The 19,897-nt window shown below is 41.8% G+C and overlaps 1 protein-coding gene across 4 annotated transcripts in view; it reads right to left on the bottom strand.

Annotated features, from left to right (window-relative positions):
• The window catches only part of THSD7B (thrombospondin type 1 domain containing 7B), a 306,528-nt gene that overhangs the window by 15,886 nt on the left and 270,745 nt on the right, over nt 1-19,897 (bottom strand). For all 4 annotated transcript variants that reach the window (XM_050340404.1, XM_050340408.1, XM_050340405.1 and 1 more), the window contains exons 17-21: nt 18,369-18,502; nt 17,506-17,659; nt 8,006-8,147; nt 6,507-6,622; nt 5,299-5,416 (exon numbers count right to left, since the gene is read on the bottom strand). In XM_050340404.1, coding sequence (XP_050196361.1) covers nt 5,299-5,416; nt 6,507-6,622; nt 8,006-8,147; nt 17,506-17,659; nt 18,369-18,502 — 664 coding nt within the window. The remainder of the gene's footprint in view (nt 1-5,298; nt 5,417-6,506; nt 6,623-8,005; nt 8,148-17,505; nt 17,660-18,368; nt 18,503-19,897) is intronic.

Raw genomic sequence — 19,897 nt, 5'->3', positions numbered from 1 at the left:
CAAAAACATTTCAGTAAATAAAAATGAAAAGCAGACACATCTGAAAAAGGTACTGATGGGATACCTAAGCAAGCTATCTTACCTTTACAATGCTATTCCCTTGCTCTGACCCATTGAATTCCATTTTTAAACCCATTTAAACCAATTTTAAGACTTCTTCCTTTTCCAATTGTAATCCCCTAGACCTGGGGAGTTTGTAACAGAAGTGATGATAAAAGCTCTTATCCACATGACTGTGCATTCAGCCGTCACGGCATCAGATACATTAGAAGGTGGAAAAATTTCTACCAGCTGAGAGTAAAGGAAAGGAAAGAAACTCCTGCAGTTCACTGGGGAGTCAGAGCAAGGGAAGAGAAACATCCCAGCCTGCTGTTGATGAATCTCACAGCAACCCTCCCTGGCCCAGCAGGACAAAATTAGCTGTTCCTTCCCCTCCAGCCAGACACCAGGTTTGCCAAATTCTTCTTAATGCTGAATACCGAGCACTGGTGAGCCATGGAAAAAAGGCTCTTTGGGAATGGTGGGAAGCCCATGGCTGCAGGGTTCTGGGGACACTCTGGGACATGCAGCTTCTCTGGCCAGGGATCTCTGCAGCCCTGCCAGGCACCACCTCCCCACATGGAGCTACAGAAAAAGAGGTCTCCTAAGGTTAAAAGATCCAATTTCCTTAGGAGAGACTTGAGAGCCTGAAGCATTCATCAAGCTATTTTAATTAACGAAATAATTTCCTTTTGTACACTCTGTTTAACGTGTTTCTAGCAAAACGTAAATGGGAAGATCATTCAATAGAAAACACCATTTTCCTTTTAAGAGGAATTAACAGCCTTTCTGTATTTATTTCCATTTTGGTTTCTTGCAGTTGGTTAACCAAACTATTGAAACTCACTACAGTCCCAATGGTCAGCTGGGGCTTGACCCATTTAGTCTATCATTTTCTTTTTACACTGTGAATAAATCACTGAAGAAAGGCATTTCACTGAAACCTTTCTTTCCACAATGACTGCAGTGAGTTTCTTAAAGCTCTGATTTTTTTTCCACTCCACAAACAGTATCTAGGTGCTCAATTACCACTCAAGCAGCAGAAAAACTCCCTGGTTTTTCTTTTTGAATACCTTATCTTTTGTTGCCTATGTAGAAGAGAATCTTACTGCATCTGAAATTAATTTTCTTCCCATACAAACTCTGCAAGAGTTGAAGCAATCTTAGTTGTTTCTTTAATTTCCCAGTGATTTTTTCTTGTAATTTCCCAATGAATTGCCCACATCTCTGATTCCTCTGCTCTGCAGTATTAAATGATATAAAAATTAAGACAGAAAGTGGGCCGAAAATTGAAAATTAGTATTTCTTCATTTGCTCAATTTTGAAAGAGGCTGGTCTTGTTAATGCTGGTCTCTTAAAATTCTATTTTGTGTCAGCAGCCAGAATTTCATCCCAGAAACAGGATTACATTTTCAGATCAGAATAATGAGATTTTTCCCCCCCCAAAAAAAAATTCCTGCCATTCCTTGCATTTTATCCCCACAAAGTGATGTGTCATGGTTGAAACCAAGACGATCAAAATTCCTGCTACAGTTCACCCCAGTCAAAATGACTGACATGTTGCAACCGGTTTGATGAGCAGTGTGAGCAGAGCACATAAAAAAACACAGCTCTACCAAGAAACCCTGAGACCAGACTGGGGATCAGGTTACTTAAGCCCTGGAGGTCAGGGTTAGGTCCAATCACAAGGTGGTATGATAAACAGGGTATTTCATCCACTTCCCGCTGCCAGTCCCTCCAGGAGGCTCAGGGAGAGCTCTTGGCAGCCCCTCTTCCAGCAGCCTTTCCCACCGCTGTCAGACTGGACCTTGCCAAGCTTGTGTAGCAAGCAAGAGAGCATCACAAAAAGTTCTTCTTCAGAAGGCAACGCCACAAATGTTCTCCCAAACTGGTGATGAAACAGGGAAGAGTATAACCATGACATTTTTCAGTTGTGCACACCCTTGTTCCCCCTCGTTTCTGTCCCACAGGTCAGTCTGGTGTTGGGATGCCCATCTCTGCAACCCACTACGGTCTCTTCTGGGCTCTGAGGACTGAGCAAGGCACAGCAACGTGTTCAGCCCTGGGTAACTCAGGTATATCCCACAACTCACCTGATAAAGTCAGCTTTGCAAGTGGCAAAGCACAAGTTTAAGGGGTTTTATAAATTCAGCACTCCTGTTAAAGAACTTGGGAGAAACCATATGGGATTGGAAAACGTTTACATAGAAAAATGCAGCCTCCTCATGTATTTATTTGCCTTAACAAAGGAAATTCAATTTGCTGGGGATTAGTCTTACCAAACATCCTTCCAAGTAACTTCAATTCAGGCCATGAAAGCCTCATCCATTAAGGCAGTACTATACATCTTTTCATGGCAGTACAGCAACAGATATGAGGGAGCCTTACATATAACCCAATGTCAGCCTAAAGCTCTAGCCAGCATCCTGAACAGATGCTGCCCAGAACTACAGCTGCAACAGGCAAATATCCATTACACATCTCTGTAGGCTCAGTGCAGGCAGGCAAGAGAGATCTACTTTACTCATCATCATTTATAAAAATCAATATATTCGCCTTTGGCTGCTGTATACCAGAACTGTACTAGATGTCAGGGCCACATGCACAGCAGCACCACTTCATGTTTAAATGCATTACTCCACAAAATGAAACCTGCACAAGAGAAAGGGGCTATCCATTAAAATATATCACAGCAAACTGTTACCGGAAGAGACGGACAGAATAAAAATGTTAGCAACAACGCTAGATTAAAAAAAACCACAGGAAAACACAAATCCAGCAACATTAAATTTTGATCTGAATTGTATTTAAATTATGTTTCTCTTTGAAGTCTTTGATGGTGCTTCTGTAGGCTCCTTCACACGCTCTCCAAGAAAAGACAGAAAGGCAAAATATTGTTACGAGTAGATCCAGTAATGGTGCGTTCAACTTGCTGTGAATTATTTCTGAACACCAAGCATCTAAGTCCTTCCTTTCAGCTGTACCAAACAGTGGGCAATTATTTACTGGCAAAGAGAAGCAGTACGAGTGTTTACTACAGCTAATTCCCACAGCTCATTAATTGTCATCCTTTTTGTTTTTTCCTGTCTAATTTGAGGCTTCATCCTATTCACATAAATGCCTGTGAGAAACTCTCGATGATTTCAAAGGTGTCGCTGTCCATGAACTTTCCAGTAGGAAACTCTCACTGTATTCATCTGTGAAGCACCACCTATAGATAAGTGCATAATTAATGTCCTCTCTGTTAATGCCATCATCAAGTAGTATTTATAACCAACTGGAACTCGGTGAAGAAGCTGAAATGACGGTGCCTGTGCTGCTAGAACCACACAAGGGCCACAGCCACAGGACTGGTGCCAAGGTCCCTCCATCAAGGATGTTTGATATCAGGGAAGCTCCACACTTTGGGGCTGCTGCAGCAAAACTCAGATCAGGACTGAGGATGCAGGAAAATAAACCATGTGCTGGAATAACTTGGATGCAAAGTACTTCTGTTTCACTGGTGCTTTGGCATGAGATTCAGAAGACTCTTGGGTCCCTGCAAAGCTATTCAAACAGCAGGGAAGGCCGAGCAAAACTTGGCTTCTTTATGATACAGTTTTCAGGACAGTTTTCCCAACTGCTTAGCTGCTGTAGACTCACAAAACAGTATCTCCAGCTTTAAAATCCATGTAAAACTACAGGAAGAGTACCTGTCTACAGTTTGTACAAGACAGCTCTCTAGCCAGCAATGTAACAGAGTTATGATCTTTGAAGGTCAGCAGATGATCCGTAAACTGGGCTGAGCTTGGGTGTGACTGTGTGGTTCAAGCAGCCTCAGTGCAGTTTGGCACCTGCAACCAGGACACACTTGAGGACACTGGCTGGAAGGTCTGCTTTGGCAGGGAACAATGTTTCCAGCTTTCCTTTGATTTAGGACAGGAAGTAACCCCTTGCATGCATTGGCAGCCATCAGCTCTTTAACCAGTCTTCAGAACTGGCACAAGCATTTCAGGATCAGGTTCACAATGCAAGACATAACTTCACTCAAGCACATCCTTTTTCAAACTATGCAATATAAGAGCTCAGGATGAAAAAGCCTTCAGGCATTATATGAAGTTTTAGCTCCTTGAGTGTGCTAAAAGTCATAAAAAAGTTACAACCTGCTTTTGCACTGTACTCTGTTTAATTTAGCAAGTGATTGAACACTCAAAAAATTAATTTAAGTTTATTCAGCAACATGAGCATTAACACTCCAAAATGGATTTTGAAGAAAAAATAAAATTTGGAATTAATAGCACTCCCAGTGTGTTGTTGTTAAAACACTGTCCATGAATTATTCATTTCTGTTAAGAAAGCACTACTTCACAAACAGGCTAAAAGCTCAGCAAAGGAAGAACAGCACTAATCCAAATATTAAGCTTTTTCTGTAACATGCTTTGATCTCTGGAATCTATCTGAAGGAATCACTTTATGGAAGTTAAGAGCTTTTTTTCTTTTTGACCTTAAGTAAATTTGATTCAAATATACATTATGGCTCTTGAATCTTAAAGACCATTAGCTGTACATCTAATGCACATCAGAAGCCTGGGAAATAATGTCTCAAGCTTATATTGAATAAAAGCTTCAATTCCTCATGTCAATACTCAAAGGGTTTTTTACATCCTATAAGTTGAAAAAGGTCCTAATCCTTTCACTTTTTGTATGCTGGTGAGCATTACTGGCTACAGAAAATCTTGCAGAAGTTACCGGGTCATACAAGTATTAAGGGACCTGTGGATACAGGATGGAGACAGAGGCATATACTAAATGATGACAAATAGTTTTTGTGTTTTCTTCAATGGGATCCAATTATGTGACTAAAAGTTACTTCATCAGAGGGTTCCTATTTATTTATTTACCTTTTAAGATTACAGTAGCACTCCCCGGCTCTTTGGTAGTTCTACATACTCCCTGTCTCAGGGGTTAACATTTGCTATGGCTGAATTCTGAGAGTTTGAATTAATTAATAAATAATCCTCTAGACATCTGACTACCTGCTTCCTAAGCTGCATTTTTCACTTTAGAGTACTTTGGAAATAGCCCACTTTGTTCATAGCACCAAAGACCTCAGGACCCTGAGAGGGTCCACGATCACCTCTAACAGACTCAGTGTGGTTTTGGGGCTATCCCTGAGCTCTGCACACCTGTTCAAGGACTGCCTCAGCCCAGCTGGGGCTGGGGGTACTTTCTGTGCTGCATTGCTGAGATGTGGGGGGAGAAGGACAGGCAGGGACTCACCACCAGAGCCACATGTGTGGGAGCACTGGGACCAGGCTGACCACGGGGAGAGCTGGCAGTCCACTGCACACCCCACCACACACCGGCTGCTCGTCTGCACGGGCTTCTCCAGGCGGAGCTGTGAGGTGACAAGGAAACACAGGCATCAGCTTCCCCAGGCCCCAGCCACCTCCTGCCACAGCCAAGCACCCAAACAAAAACTAGCAGTGACTCCAGCAGGATACCAGTACAGAGGAGCTTTCCCCAGGGTGCAACGGGTTTAAGCAGTTTCAGTGTTGAAGCATTTCACATCTAAGCATCTGTGCTGATTTTGGCTGGGGTAGAGTTAATTTTCTTCCCAGTGGCTGGTATGGGGCTGTGTTTTGGATTTGTGCTGAACACAATGATGATAATAGACATGTTTTTGTTATTGCTGAGCAGGACTCACATGGAGCCAAGGCCTTTTCTGCTTTTCATACTGTGACACTGGTGAGGGGTTCGGGATTCACGGGTGGTTGGGAGGAGACAAAGCTACGACAGGTGACTCCAACTGACCAAAGAGATATTCCATACCATACAGTATCATGCTCAGTATATAAAGCTGGGGGAAAGAAGGAAGAAAGGGGATGTTTGGAGTGATGGTGTTTGTCCTCCCAAGTAACCATGGTGATGGGGCCCTGCTGTCCTGGAGGAACTCCTACCTGCCCATGGGAAGCAGTGAACTAATTCTGGTTTTCACTTTGCTTAGGTGTGCAGCTTTTGCTTTTCCTATTAAACTGTCTTTATCTCAACCCTCAAGTTCTCCAGCTTGTACCCTTCCATCCTCTCCCTCATCTCGCTCTTGGGGAAGTAAGTGGCTGTGTGGGGCTTGATCGCTGACTGGCGTTAAACTACGACAGCATCCCTCAGTCTCTGGGTCTTCTTGCAAAAGGACAACCCCAAACTTTCTGTAGTAGGACACAATCTCCCTAGTCACCAGTTTTCTTGAAACCACTGGAATGGTGCAGGGTTGGTAAATATCAACGAGCATTTGAGTCAAGGGGTGACACCACCCACTCAAACATCCCGTGGATGCCTTTGTCCCCCAAAGCACCCAGCGGCTGTGCCCCCAGCACTAAACACTGAACTAATTTCCACTATTTATGGATGACATCTCGGTGTGGATCAGAAGGCATCACCAGCTTTCTGGAAGCACAGTGAGCCTCTGGATGTTTCCCAGCCCTGCTCACCCTCTGGCAGAGCTGCATGCTGACAGTGGCTCCGTCGCTGCGCCGGCAGCTCAGGAGTCGGCGCCGCTCCCCGTGTCCACACGTGGCGTTGGCACCCAGCTGGCACCCGCTCCAGCCTGCAGACACAAAGCAAAGGGTGCACTGTTGCAGGTCACCTTTTCACTTAACACAGAATGGTTTGTGTTGGAAGGGACCTCAAAGATCACCTTGTTCCATCCCCCCTGCTGTGGGCAGGGACAGCTTCCACTAGACCAGGTTCCTCAAAGCCCCATCCAGCCTGGCTTTGAAGCTTTAAACAAGTGTCTTTACCTAAGGCAGCACTTCCTCAAGTCAGGGCATCCCAACCCCAAGAACAATCTTCACAAAAGGATGTTGCTTTTAAAACCAGGCAAGCCTCCGAGGAGAAACCACTCACTTTGCACTCCGATATCGTATCCCCTTATGAAACCGGTACATCCGAGTGCACATGCTGAACACTGATAAAGGGTATCAGTTCAATCCAGTTGGCACACTTACAAGACTGTATTGTCTGAAGCAAAATTTAACTTTGATAAAGCAGCTGGGGAAATTTCTGAAGGGGAACTCTGGTTTAACCTGTTTTTGTCTCAAAGCAAAGCCATCCATTATTTAAAACTAAACTCTAATACTCATGAAATAAAACCACTATTTCTAGCGGAAGAAAATTAGTATCTTATTAGGTGTCTGAAATGACGTTGGTCAGAATACAACTAAACTGAAATAAGCTTTAAAACATCATTTAGAATAAACAAAAAGCCACAATACAAGCCACTAAAATTTCCATACACCACCAATAAATAAGAAGGATGAGAAGAAAACCTATTACTTTGTGTCTTCTACCTCTGATAAACATGAACACATAAATGTTCTGCATTTCTGAAATGTGATGATAAAAAAGGCATCGTCCTGCTGCCTGTGTTTCTAGGGCTTTTATTACAAACAGGCTGAGTTTATATTCACATATTTTATCTTGCTTTGTTCTCCCTTCCCACCAGCCCCCAAAATTCTCTTAGATCTCTGCTCTCTATGCCTTTCTCATTTATTTGAGCTGGTCAAAACAAAAGGAATTATTCCTGTTTTGTTTTGTTAGTTTGTTTGCAGCAGCTCCAACTGCTTCTAAGGTCCTAAATAATACATTTTGCTCTGAATATCCTATGCCCACCCATATAACCCATACTGCCTTCAGTTGGTACTACTGCAATATTGCCTTCTGTTGTTACTAGTGGTTTCACCAATTCTGTTGATAACCCACTGAATATCTCACTTAACATGCTTTACTTCCAGGGTACTTGCAATGACAACTTAAATACAAAAATTGTGCATTTGTCCACTACCCTGTAAAAATGTAGGTATGTAATTAACTTTACTGAAACCTGTGATAGAGCTACACGTAGCTCTTTTAATGCCAAGGCTTTAACCAAAACCACAAGCAAACATAACTAAAAACACACTGAAAGGGTATACTGGAAAGTTGCACCTACCTGTTAGGTTGTACTCATACTGGAAGCAATTTTGGTTAAGAATGCATGGCTTCATTTGTGAATCTTCAGGGCAGGGCTTTGAACCGACAGAAGACCTCAGCACTTGTCGAGTTCGGGTTTGCATAATGTTGGGATCACACACCTGTATGCAAAAGGGATGGACAGTGCAGAGACCCCAGTAAATCATGCAGACACCAACAGCCCAGGGTTGGTACATGCAGCTCCATGGCCACATGAAGTATGATACAATCCCACTCCTGTTCCAACAACACTTAAAGCCTATAAAGGAAAAGAAATGCAGTTCACTGTTAGGAACTCAATATTACTAAAGATCATATTTTATCCACCTTAATTTGGCTATTTTATGCAGTCCTATACTACTTATTTCCATGTTTTTTGGATCCTTCGTTTCCATGTTTTTAGGATCCTTGAGGACAATGGGATAAAGACTGTGCCCTACTTTGCACCTCTTTCCAAGACCTCGAGTAAAATGCCATAGTATTGAATACTGGGACAGGATTTCTGGCACAATTAATGCATTTTTAAGTATAAACTGATGTTACAGCAAAGCTTTCATTTCCAGGAATGACATTTGTAATTGCCTATCAGTTATGATTCTGACATCAAGACTTTTCAAAATATGTGATACCAATACTGATGTCCGACTGCCTACAAACCAGGATTTGCTTGTTTATATTTTCACAGGAATATGAACCACATGAGGCAGGTTTTCATTTATGTTTGTGCATCATAGGCATGAAAACTGTTGGGTTTTAGCAGCCCTCAAACCTCACTCTCTCAGTATGGCATGGGGTTGTTTTTAGTACAGCATGAATGGTGAGTAGACATGGTCCCAGCAAAATCTCATGGAAATAAATCCCCATTAAAGGTATTCACAGCCATCTATTGGACAAGATGACCTATTTAATTCCTGACAGTTTCTCATTTGGCTTGTTCAGGAACAGCAAGGAAAAAAAAACCAAACAATGCATGCAGAAATACATTTTCATAAATGTATGAATGGGGATTTAAGACATGATTTTCCTATAGAGTACTTTAATTACAGAAAAATAACTAAAAGCTTAAAACCACGGGCTTATTATCATGCAACAAACTGCCTGCAAACACTGAACCCTGCATGGGTGAAAGTGTGGATAATTCCTGTATTGTGAATATTAAAGGGAAATGTAATGGCCTTGCAGCATAAATTAGTTCTCAGACTGCTGTAAATCTGGATTAGTTGCACAGATCATAGCATAACTGAACAGAATAAATATTAGGAAAAACAGGAAAAAAGTTTGGTTTGGTCTTAAAATACATTGCCAGGGCCTATTTTCCTTATGCTTACATTATGTGAAAGAAATTCTATTATGTTCTTATTGCTGACACACACCTTGTCAAATCATTTTAAATGGTAATCTTATTTGAATACCCATGGTCAGCTAAAACACCCAATTGTTTCTAATTATCTGAAAATTAAACCCATGCTAAGTGTTTACCAATAGTTTACTGCCTTTTTCTCAACTAATCTAATTGTTCGTTCTCCCAACTAACACTAATAACTTAAATGATTTGCCAATAAACCAAAACGAGTAAGAAAAAAATCAAAGCGGGTATCTCAGTGGCTACTCCTAATTAATGTTTCTCTGAATTATGCTACCAAAGGGGGAAAAAAATCAATGGATGCTGTGACAGAAGTTGCCTGTGCCAGCTCAGAAATACTGCTTTTACTCCCTTCAAAATGAGAACCTGCAGACAGAAAATATGCATCATTTGTAGATAAGTAAACTCTTTTAATAAAATAGTATTTTCCCCCTGCATAGCATGCCCCACATTGTGCCTGATTACAGGGCATTGATGCAGCCCAGTGTTGTCACAGAGTCCCCTCAGATTTCCTGGCTGGCAGGACTGTTTTCCCTCCCAGATATCCTCCTGGTGGGCAGCAGATCAGTCTAACAGGTCAAAATCTATCTGGTGTTTGCCAGGACCCAAACAAACAACTGGTTTACTGCCGCTCTGAAGCCCGAATTCTCACTGCGCTGATGAGCCACGGTGTTCAGAAGCCAGAGCTGATGTGATAAGCTCGTCACTTTTACCAGTTTGGAATAATAAGGAATCTCTGTAGGAAAAGCGTTCATTTAATCAAGCTGAGTACACGGGAAACATGCAAAAATTCAAAGTCGGCAAACTGTAACTAATATCCTGTAATATTATTTGTTGAATTTCTCTTAACGTCAATTGAGAAGTCAAATTAGTTTTATAATTGATTTTCTGGCCCTACTCTTTCAAGTTAACGATGTAAAAAATTGAGCCAAATACACATGGAACTCAGTAAGCGGCAGGAGGGAACGACTTGCAAAGAAAAAGATGAAAGCCGGGATTTTCAAAGGAGCAAGAGGAAGCTGAGTATCCAGCTACCCTGGAATCTCAATGGGCTTGGGTGCACAACTCCTGCGGGACCCTTCCAAAAACCCAGGCTGGAAAAAAATTAAGTATTTACAACACGGCAAAGGTTGAGGGATGGCTTGGCAGACTCAGAGTCATTAGGGGATGTGAACAGTGAAAGTTAAAGAAGAGGGATTGGTTCCAGTGGGGAGATGCTGAGGGGTATTAACAAGCAATAATGAAGAGACGTGTGCAATCCACACAGCAGGAGGAAGATAATATGTCACCATTGTCACCACTGCCATCACTACCAAGGGTGAATGCCTAGTCCTGAATTTGGATCTTAGCAGGTTCTGAGAGCAAAACCAAACAGAATCAACGGCAACTCATGAGTTTAGGAGGTAGGACAGGAACAGCAGGCAGTCATTTATAGAAAAGGCAGCAAATGAAAGAAATATTCCTTGAGTACCTAAAGTAAGAAATTATTACAGAATTAATTAAGATTTGGGCAAGATAACAGAAGGTGTTGATTCTGAAAATTCTCACAAATAAAGAAAATGGCAGAACGAATTTGACTATTCAAACAACCTTCCATACAAAATAGTGAAGGTGCCATTTAGAAACATGGATCAAGACTGGATCTGCCCTAGGAATCCAAGATTCTAATTGAATGCATATACGAAACTACAATTTTGATTTTTTTAAATAAATAAAACCCACTGTGATTCAGCAATGCCTTACTGAGTATCTTCATTTACAACTCCTCTCTTCCCACTGAGTGGATGCTACACTTCCAAAGACATTATTTTACTTCCTACTGCTCTATTAGCAACTACTGCTTTCACTGATGACATATGAAGCTTTTTTAATTATATTTTACATTAAGTCAGTCATTACCTCCTGTAAGGCTATCACAACTGCTTTGTGCTCAGCATTAGCCAACTTTTCTACAGTGGAAGCTCAAGGAAAGAGGAAAACAGGCAGGCGACAACAGCACTCAGACTAGAAATAAAGACTTATGGATCAAAGAAAGACAATGAATATGAGTGCCAACTGGCCATGAATATAGGAGAGGAAACAAGTACTACGAAATAAAGGTAGCTGTGATGCACAGAGGTAGAAGGCCAGAGGCCTGGAGAACTCCATGCTCCCTCAGGGTTAGGTGCCAGATCAGTTTGGCTGTTAAGTTTTACAGACTATGCTGTTTGTCCAGATTCCTTCTTAATGACAATGGGGTGTGTAATTCTGGCACATGCATACTCTAGAATTGGTGACAGGAATGCAATTAATTTCTGGATGGAAAAAATAACGGGGACCTACCTCAGGTGGCACATTATTAGCCTACAGCAGCAGGATGTCATACACAGACACAGTAAGTTTCTTTATGGGTATAACTACACTGTCCCAGCCTGCTTTATAGAATTAAATCTCACCATTTCCATTATTCTTTTCCATGAAGTATGAAAACGCTGAGCTAGAGCCAGGAATCTATAGGCCAGATTATATAAACCACTACAGAAACAAAATATTTTGAAGCAATGAGAGGCACATAAAATGTTAAGGCAGGAATAAAGCAAAGTTTTTCTCAAAGGACCATTTAGAAATTATAACAGCCATCATCTTGATTCCGTGGGGGAATTCCTGGTACTATTGACTACTGCATTTTTTAATATTTCTTCTAGCCAATCTCAGTTTTTCACCATGACCACTTGTCACTATTTTAAGCCATAAAAGTGAGTCCCTCATAAAAAGTGAGGGACAAAACCACACACAAAGGATGTACCCAGCCTTTGCTCCCGACAATAATGGAACAGATAAAGCACTGAAAGTTTGTTCTGGAAGAGAAGGGTATTAAATAAAATAAACCTGTAAGGTTATGAATGCTGAGTTCCAGTGCAAGAGCTGTTAACATATCACACATCAGTATACACTATTAGACCTTCTTTGTGACGGATTTTGAAAGCTGTCCATTGATCTAGGCTTTCATACACATCATAATTGTACAGCACAAAGGCTGTAACCCATTAGAGGGCCCTTTAAGCTGTTTAATTTATCAAGCAGTTTGTATAATGCATCCTGCACTATAAATAGCTGGCTGCATTATTTTTAACTGGCTATTCATAAGGAAACATAAAACCTCAAAATAAGGTACATGCAAAGGCAGCAACAGCATTTGACTATTTTTAACAGAGCAATGAACCATTATATTGTTCATGCCAGTGTGGATGTTTTGTAACAATTTAACAAGCCATTTACAATAACACAAGCAATCTTTTGAAAGGAGAATACATTTACATAAATTTTCTTTTTCAGACAGACCTAGGTTCTGAAACTTTACCTGCCTCCACACAGAACCATTCCTTTTTAAGAAGTGATTGCTAATGAAGATGAATAAAAATAAAACAACAAATCTAAAAAATACAGCAGGTACCAACTTTTTTGAAAGCTATACAAAAAAATCCAAGTCGCTGCTATGCTAAGGAGCAGTTCATGTTCTTCCAAAAAGCCTTGGACCAGCATAATTCTCATGCTTGACCTGAATAAATTATCTCCTGGGCTAGAAACACAACTCTGTGCAAGCCTCACTCTTCAGTCCAGCCTCCACACTGCAGGTGCTCTGCCAAACTTACGTGCCAAACCCAGAGAGGTTGGTGAGTCTCCTCTGGAGATGGTCAAAAGCCGTCTGGACACAATACTGAGTAATGTGCTCAAGGGAATCCTGCAGAGAGTGGGACCAGATGACCTCCAGTGGTGCCTCCCAACCTTGCCCATTCTGTGATCCTGTGCACAGGCACCAGCAGTGATGAAGACTTCGGTAAGGCACGTGCAGAGCCCCAGTGTCTACACGAGCCCACGGCTTCCCTTCCAGCTGGCATTTCCGAACTGTAACCACTCCGACTTGCATCCACGATGAAAGCCACTGCCAGCCTGAGAGCTGGCTGCACTGCTTGGTGACACTTCTAAACCGATCAGTTGTGGCAATATCACACTCCCCCCCGCCCCCCCGCAGATTCGAGGGAATAATAACTCAATTGAGGCAAGTCCTGAGCATGGTACATCGCTATTGATCCAAGAGGAAAATGCTCGCTGAAACGGAGACAGCTGTTCTCACTCGCCAGACATGCAACCTCCTATAATTAACTAATTTCAGACCTCTTGGAATTAGCTGCTAGAAATGCCAACAGCTGAGGCAAGCGAGGAGGCCACTCCGATCCGCAATGGGGGCTGCGACAGCCATCCACCCAACAGAGAGCTAACGAAATAGATTGGAGGTAATTATTTCAGGGACTTGTAGCACCACTCGCATATTAACTCTTTTTAAGAATGCTTTGATGAATTCAATTGAAGTCAATTAATTACATTTCCAAGTCAGATGAATACAAAGTCGAGGCGCCGCAGGAAGTGTGTGTTATTCCATCACTGAATATGCAACAGAGATGATAGGATTTCAGTTTCCAGATTGTTTAGCTGGGTCTTTGAGCAATCAAGTGATGATGTCTGACTGAACACGCTATTGTCCCTGGAACAAATATGAAATCTCTGAAGCAAAATGCAAGTCAACCTAATTTGCCTATGATTTTTTTTTTTTTTTAACCAGCAAGCTTCAAATTGTTATTTTAAATGGCTTCAAAGGCTTGATATTTAAGTTACATGGATGTTACTTAGTGACAGAGAAGAAAACTTTATGAGCCAAAAAACAGTCTTCAACAAGAGGGAAAACCATTTTGAATTTACTTTTCACAACAGAGAAAGTGAAAATAATAGGGAAGCTTCAAATCAGTCACTATGAGTTTCTTGAATCCAGTACAGAGACAAAACCTCAAAGTATTGTATTTCAGCTGCATTTCTGGATCATAGCCATTAGGTGAAATATTAAAATTTACCTTTGTGTAGCAATGTTAAATAGCACCATAATCAAGATGCAAAAATTGCAATTCATAAAAGAATAAAAGAATTCATAAAAGAATTGTGGGAGCATCTGAAATTATAAAAGAAACACAAATATTTAAAAATAAAGAGGAAATGCACCAAAAAAAGGTAGAGCAAATACAATGTTTTAGACAAAAAAGTATTGAAGAAAATACTTTCCATTGACAAAGCAGTCACCACCTTTATGACTCATTGATTTCAACATGATTCAAGATCATTTACCATCCTGAAAGTGGAAAATTCACATGGGAAGAATTTTGCTACAAGATAAAACCGAGTAATACCCTAGAAAGTATCCTGAGTACAACGACATATTGACAAAAGGTAAAACGGATAATCTAAAAGGCTTTTTTATATTCAGCTGATAAGAGTTAGTTATTCTGCTATCAGGATGAATTTATTATCACCACTATAAAACATGAGCAGAGCACCAAAGCGGCTGGAAAAGAATTCTCACCTGAGCAAGATCTTCGGTAAATATCTCAAACCAAAGAACTCCTCGGGCAAACATGAGGCTGAAATTGTGATTGTTCATTTCTTACAAACTAGAATTTGTCAAGTTTCATAAATCCTCTTTATCTCCAGCAAGCCAAACACGACCAGAGCTACAGGAAGATATCCTGGAATGGTCTTTGGCAGCTGCCTCATGAGAGAGCTATGCCTAGAAGAGTGCCAACTATTTTGGTCTGAAATGCAAACGCACTTGAAAAAGAGCAGCCAGGCTCTACAGTTTTGCTTTTTCATTGCAATATGATGTGATCTTTTGAATTTTTCGGACTGCATGGGGAAGAGAAAGGAGCCATACTTAGAAAACATGTTTTTGGTGAATATTCAAAAAGCATTTTATACATCCTCAGAAGACAGGCATTTCCTTCCAGTTTGGCATGAATCAGAAACCATGCATGACTATACCAGCTATTGAGCACAATTCCCTCAAACACAATTAAACAGACAGCCCTAATGAGCAAGAGGTTCTGTGCATGCAACCTTACTGGAATGCATTTTGGGCTCTGTGGGAAGACGTGAAGGAAGACTGGAGGCCCAACAGGTCTGACCAGAAGACTTAACATGAGATGCAGCTGCAGCTGCAGACTCCTGTATTTGGGTGTCTCTATGTATTTGGGTGTCTATATGTAGTTCTCCATCCATGACAGACCCAAGTTCTCACCTGCAACCAGTGGAGCTACTCAGCTGGATAGAATGGGATCCTCCATAGGCTCCCCTGGCTTTGTAACTCCATTGACCACATCCACTGGCTCATGGCCATTCTCAGTGACCACCTTTCCTAGTGATGACTCAGGAGATGAGGGTTCCATTAATCACCCTGCTGCTGGGCAGTCCCTCACTCCTGGCCCCCATTCCTGCAATCCCTGCCCCATCACACCTCTGCCCCCACACAAACCAAAGACACACCACTGGCACAGCACAGCCATTCTGCACTGACAGCAAAGCCCAGTGCTTGCCTTGGAGATGCTGAGCATGTGCAGCCTGGGAGGGACCCTGTTGTGTGGTTCTCTCTTAAAACCAAACACAAACAGCCAGATTAGCTGTAAAAGGGAGACAGCACTGCTGTAAACTCATCAAAGGGAGGGTTTTATCTGCCCATAAAACTTCAAGCTGTTTATTGCCTTGTATGTGGACAGCACTATTGAAACACATGCTCTGCCGGCACACAGTCGTCTCAGTTTCACAACAAAGCATTGCAGAACAGCTTGTGGAAACATATTGTTCAGTTAATTGCATTGGCATGCAGATGCCCTCACATTTATGAATTAACATCCACCGTGGCAAAGGGATGCACAAGGAGACACAGGGACTGTGGCATGAGGCCCTGTGCCTGCCAAGAGCTGTGCTGCCTGATGGAGTGCAGCCCACGAGCTCTGGGCTTCCCTTTCCTGCTTCTGTGGGCTACAGAAGCTTCACTGCCAGCAAAAAAGAGCCTCCAGGCAAAAATTCCAAGTGTCTTAAGGATACCAAGGTGCTTAAAAGCTTCAAGCAGTCCTTCTGCTTGAACTGTCACCGAGGCACCTGAAATACACCCAATGGCCTCGAGGATCTCTGTGTTAGTTCACTGCGTGCGAAAATGAGGAAAATCTATGTCTGAAAAAGTCAACGGCAAAGAAACAGCCCAACCGCAGTGGGACTTTGAAAGGTATCCAGGCATCTGTATGGGTTGCAAGAGTGTTATACTTCATCAAAGCTGTGCTGCTCAGGAGGAGGTGAACGCAGGAAATGAAACACAGGATTTTATTTGACATGTTCTTACCGAGTATATTGATACGCTACACAAAATATTATGGAAGGAAATTACCTGTGTCAGCAGTGGTATAAATACCTGTCCAATAACCACTCAGACTTCGATAATGGCCCTGTTAACACAGGGGCAATGAATATATGTTTGTCACTTAAATACATCAAGCAAGTCTATTAAAAAAACCCTGTGAGATTAAACCTGGCACCTATTTCAACACCCATCAGGGAGAAACAATAGGTTTGAAATCACATGCTTTGAGGCCAGAGAGTTTTCACAATACAAAATTTGCAGCTTCTTTCCATCTTGCCCACTTAGGAAAACAGAGAGCACTTGGCAGTGGCTTGAATCCCTGCATAATTCACAAAGTCTCATGACATGACAAATTGTTCAGGCATCTTGCTGCCAGGCCCTTCTGCTGCTGTTGCCTCAAATCTTCCCTCAAGGTTTTGAGGAGGAGGAGACACTGGACAGAAATAGTGTCTGCTGGGAGGGGAGAGCTGTTATTCCCTCACAACTCAGACCTGTCCAGAGAAGTGTCACCACCACAGTTTACCAGCAGGTTGTTATGGCAGTCATGCATCATTGACAGAGGTGTCCCCTGCAAATATTTCCTCAGACAGACAGCCCTTACTGCAGCTTGAATACTGCTCCCTTCACCTACTGTGCTTGTGTGGGCCCTCTCCCATAGACCAAGGGGAAGGATGTGTTGAATCAACTGTCACAGTAATAACTATGTGTTCCTCAAACCAACTTCCTACAGCTCAGTCTCTGCAGAGATATAAATATCTCCAGATTCAACCACACTGGCAGGATCCATTAAGCCTGACATCCCTCAGAAAATAATTTACTTTCCTAGAAAATAACTAGGCCATGAAATGGTTGAAAGACAAGCAAAGAGGAACATTGCCAGCGACACAAGCAGGAGGCCTACCTGTGGACACCTGCTCCACTGTCCCCAGTCAGACACTGCACACTCACTGGGACAGTACAAGCTACACTTCTGCTCTGTGTCTGGGATTTCAGCCTGATTACACAGAGAGTTGGGCACAGTCTCCCCTCCATGGTCCTCAGCAGCGCTCACACACCTAAACAAAAACAGACATTTTCATTAGAGTACCACGGATGTGATGGATATCAACCAGTCTGCTCGACCCCATACGGGACACCAGACATGACAATAGCTACGTGCAGCATGGCTGGTCAAAAAGCAGAATTAATCATGTTAATGCAAACCAAAAGCATGCACAACATGCTTTTGTTACTCACAGACTTCAGTAACAATAAAACATCTTAAATAAACATTGCAAACTTCATACAGAGGGATTTTAACTTTGATCGGCTGACAGAGGAGCAAACAGAAAATGACAACCAGCAAGAACAAACCTTTGTGCTCCTGCTAGGAACATCTGAACATTTGGAAATAACTCAGCATTTCCCCGTGCCTGGGGAATGAATATTCAGTAATAATGAATGCCACTCTGGTGCATGCAGTGCCATTACTTGGGGAAAATGTTAGCAAATCAGAATATGGAGGAACCTCAGGGAGCTTTATGTATACATGGCATTTAGGTTGAAGAATTCTAATTTAAATATCATGCTGTCTTCCTGAGAAACCAAGGCTGCATCTCTAAGATGCTTTTCCTGTAAACCATGGCACATAAACATGTTTCTTTTCATCGAAATACACTGGACTCAGCAACGTACTCACTGTCAGATGGTCAGATGTTCCAGCTTTATTCAAGTACATATCGGCTCTTTTTGATCTGGAGTACCTGAGCTTTTGTCTCCACGCACCTGACTTTCCTCGTTTGTATTCCTTCTCCACAGTGGAGGGAATTTTGTTCGCTGTTGATTTTGCACGGAGACCACGGTTCTACTGCCCAGGAATACTGATTGCACTCGCTGTAGCATGGGACTGCCTCGTGCACCTGCCAGGAGAAAGAACCAAACTGTTCAGCTGAGCCATCTAGGTTAGCACCTCTGCACAGACACCTCAGCCAAGCCCAGCCCAGGAAAAGGCACACTGAAAAATATCCTGGCTTACATTCCTTATGCTAAGGGTGTTGTAATGGCTTTAAGTTCATTTATTCATTACTGACTTGCCAAGGGACTTTTAAGTATATAATAAAGAGCAGTATGCATGCAGCATCTTAGGAATCAGGATAAATAACAGCTATTTCCTGCAGCCAGAAGAGGAACTCCATTACAATTTCATTTGCTCTGCCTGCTCTCAGTATAATCTATCACATGTCATTCACCAGGACTGTATGTACCACATCCTTTTGTGTTTCAGAAAGTACAAACTTAAAATCAGCACTCATTTACCTTTGCTTCTAACATATCCTTGTAAGTCAGTTACCGTAAGAGAATGAAATTTCATGCGTCCCACAAATTTCATTTTTATACATAAAAACTGCAAATGCTTTTTTTCCATGCAAGTGACTTATCTCTAACATATCTCCTAATCAAACACAATAGTGTATTCACCTGAACTATGGTATCTACGTAGAGAGAAAAATACAGCCAAAAGCTTGATAAAAGGTGCTGGATATTCATGTTGTTAAAAGCAGCACACTGAGATATAACACTTCAGCAGATGTTTAGGTTTAAATATATGAATGCATCAGCAGTTCTATTACAGTGATGAATAAAAGTTATTTATTTTGAATCTGGTTTGCCTGCAGAAGCTGATTTGAGGATACAGTATTCCCTGTTGCTTTGTATGAAGCATATGTGCTGCCCTGGAAAAATACACTGCACCTAAAATTTCTTCTTCCACACATTGAGGTCTCCTCAGCCTTGCTGCTGTGGAGGCATTTCATTCTCACCATTAAAATAACTATAAATCAATAGCCTTCCTCTCAATTACCCCCTCCCAAAAAAAAAAAAAAATCAGCCACAAGTTTAATAATTTACAGTTTCATTTTAAAATAGCAGATTGTGACTTTGCATGTTGTGGCCACAAGAGCAAAGAAACCTTCTTTGCAACACTTTGGAGGTGGGAAGACAGAGATTGAGATATCAGTCCAGAAACAAAATTGGTGTCCCATCAGAAAATCACCTTCCTATCAAATAAGAGGAAGATAACTTGCAAAGGAAAACCCCTCAGGAACAGAAAATGTCAGAAGCTAATTTCAGCACTGGGTCTGCCTACATATTGTGTATAGGTTTAGCAGAGAAAGAAGAGCAAGAGATGCTGAAAAGAGCAAAATATATGAAGAAGAAAAGACAGGAAAGAGAGAAACCAAAATTGGAACTGGTGAGGGCAAGGACAACATGAACTAGTAAGAGCATCATGTTCCACACAGAGGAAGGGGAAAGGA

This window comes from Myiozetetes cayanensis, unplaced genomic scaffold (assembly GCF_022539395.1).
Source record: "Myiozetetes cayanensis isolate MyiCay16 unplaced genomic scaffold, myiCay2020 scf9, whole genome shotgun sequence".
Lineage (NCBI taxonomy): Eukaryota > Metazoa > Chordata > Aves > Passeriformes > Tyrannidae > Myiozetetes > Myiozetetes cayanensis.
This window is presented reverse-complemented; position numbering and strand designations above follow the sequence as displayed.